The following is a 2,090-nucleotide window of genomic DNA, read 5'->3' as shown; positions in this document are numbered from 1 at the left end:
GTTTGACCTTTTCCGTTATTTTAATGAAAAAATGAAAAAGGAAAAAAAAAGATGAATTCATCTCCAAGCTTTGTAAGTTCCTTTTGTCTTACTAATTTTGTTTTGTGTGACCAATCAAAGCAAAACAACTGCATACCAATAAGCTTAAAGACTCTGGTAAACTATGGCAGTACCATCCCCATGGACCAAACCCCTTAAATCTCTAGCACAATTCTTTGTACCCAAGCAAGGTATTTTCCTTTTCGAATGTAAAAAAAAATGAAAAAGGGCAATTTCATAAGAACACGCACATTTTTTAAGATTAGCCATTAATGATTCAATGGTAAAGGACCAAACACATTAGTGATTAGAGTTTGCATAGAAATTTCATCCCCAAAATACCCATTGTCTTCTTCGTAATACCAAGGCATGCTATTGGGATTCAGTAGCCATCCGTCAATCGGGTACACGAAATCAGTCCCTACGTCCACTGATTCGTAACTCGTCCCTAAACTCGGCAGTTCCACTATCTGACTCAGCTCCTCCGGTGTCGACACGTTATCCGTGTTCAATGACGATGACGACGTCGAAGCCGACGACGACGTGGTAGTATTGCTTAACAGCTCCATTGAGGCCGCTTTAACGGCAGCAGCTTGGACGTCACGTGGCGAGTTGGAAGCCGGTCGCGGCAACGAATCGGCGAGTTCAGGGAAGTTCAGGATCGCCGAATTGCCTTTGATGCTTAACGCCGCCACGTCGTGCGCACGTGCCGCCATTTCGGGAGTGGAGAAAGTGCCTAACCAGATCCTGCTCTTCTTCCGGGGCTCTCGGATTTCTGATACCCATTTTCCCCACGCCCGCATCCGGACCCCCCGGTAAATCGGGTGCTTGCTGCTACTATCCCTCGGACGCTTTTCGCTCTTGGAATCGGGCCTTCTCTTTTTAGCATCGAACGATGATAAGGAAGCCGGAAACAAAGAAGAAGAGTTGTTGGTCAGGGTGCTTAAGCCAGTTTCCGAGTTTGGTGAGTCACCCATTGGGAGTTTCTGATAACAAACTTGAATGCTAAAAAAGGGAGAAAATTGAGAGTTAGAAGCATGCAACTTTTCCTCAAGTTTATGAAGAAAGTTGGTTTATGTAAATGAAAGAGAGAAAGAGAAAAGGGAGAGTTTTGGTTTGAGGAAAGGGAGGAGGAAGGGAGATGAATTCTGGAAAGTTGAAGTTAAAACGTGGCGTTTATAACTAATCAATCCCCACATAATATAACATAAAAAAAAAAAGAAGTCGACCGACCTCGCCTTTTTTCAATTGCTTACTAACGGTATCTCTGTGATTTATTTAATGGCAAAAGGGAAAAATGGTTTCTCCGCTACAAGGAAATGGACTCACCATTGAAACAAACGATTTGCCTCCTATTTTAAGTGTACGACCCCCACCATTAACGTCAAGGGTATTTAAACCAAGGTGTAATATCGCTATGCACTCGGTCCAACATAAGAAGATGTCTCATTTTGATATTAAACTAAGACCCTGAATTTAATTCGGTCATAAAAACTTTAACCACGTCGTTAAAAATCAAATAATAAATTTAAATCAGGGTAATTGTACCCTTGATCGGATAACAATATTAATGAAAGGTACTCATATCATTTTTAGTTTTGATGTTTCAAGAATTTGAATTTAATTATTGAGTATTAGTATTCTTAGTTAAATATTGATTTTATTGATTAGGTATTTATACTTTTGAGTAGGTGTTAATTCTAAAATTATATTAATTTTTTTGATAAATTTTAATATAATAATATTGATATTTTTCTTCTTGTTTCGTTACTCCTAAAAAGAAACAGAGAGCAAATTTTAGGCATTTGTATATGTTAATAGACCTTATGTTGACTTTTGGTTGGGCAATATTGTTTAAAGCATGTAGAGCTTAGGGGTGGCAATCGGGTGGGGAAAATCGAAAATCGAAAATCGTGGGGATCTGAACTGACGGGAGGAGGAATAACCGAAATCTTCATCCACGAGAATGGGGATGGGTACGATGATTGCTATATCCGAACCACGGGGATAACCGAACCATACCTGTGTGAATAACCTTGGGGATTCCCGAG

At 39.9% G+C, this 2,090-nt stretch overlaps 1 protein-coding gene across 1 annotated transcript; it reads right to left on the bottom strand.

Annotated features, from left to right (window-relative positions):
- Nucleotides 1-293: 293 nt before the first annotated feature.
- LOC120176723 (ethylene-responsive transcription factor TINY-like) lies at nucleotides 294-1,192 on the bottom strand. Its single transcript, XM_039183085.1, has one exon. The coding sequence runs from the start codon at nucleotides 1,014-1,016 to the stop codon at nucleotides 309-311; it is 708 nt and encodes a 235-aa protein (XP_039039016.1). The 5' UTR covers nucleotides 1,017-1,192; the 3' UTR covers nucleotides 294-308.
- Nucleotides 1,193-2,090: the final 898 nt, after the last annotated feature.

This window comes from Hibiscus syriacus, unplaced genomic scaffold (genome assembly GCF_006381635.1).
Source record: "Hibiscus syriacus cultivar Baekdansim isolate YM2019G1 unplaced genomic scaffold, ASM638163v2 tig00112253_pilon, whole genome shotgun sequence".
In the NCBI taxonomy this organism is placed as follows: Eukaryota; Viridiplantae; Streptophyta; class Magnoliopsida; order Malvales; family Malvaceae; genus Hibiscus; species Hibiscus syriacus.
The sequence above is the reverse complement of the archived record's forward strand: the minus strand, read 5'-3'. Positions and strand labels throughout refer to the sequence as shown.

Bases quoted from the DNA above. Each gene is read 5' to 3' on its own strand.
- LOC120176723 (XM_039183085.1), bottom strand. From the start codon at position 1,016: ATGGGTGACTCACCAAACTCGGAAACTGGCTTAAGCACCCTGACCAAC.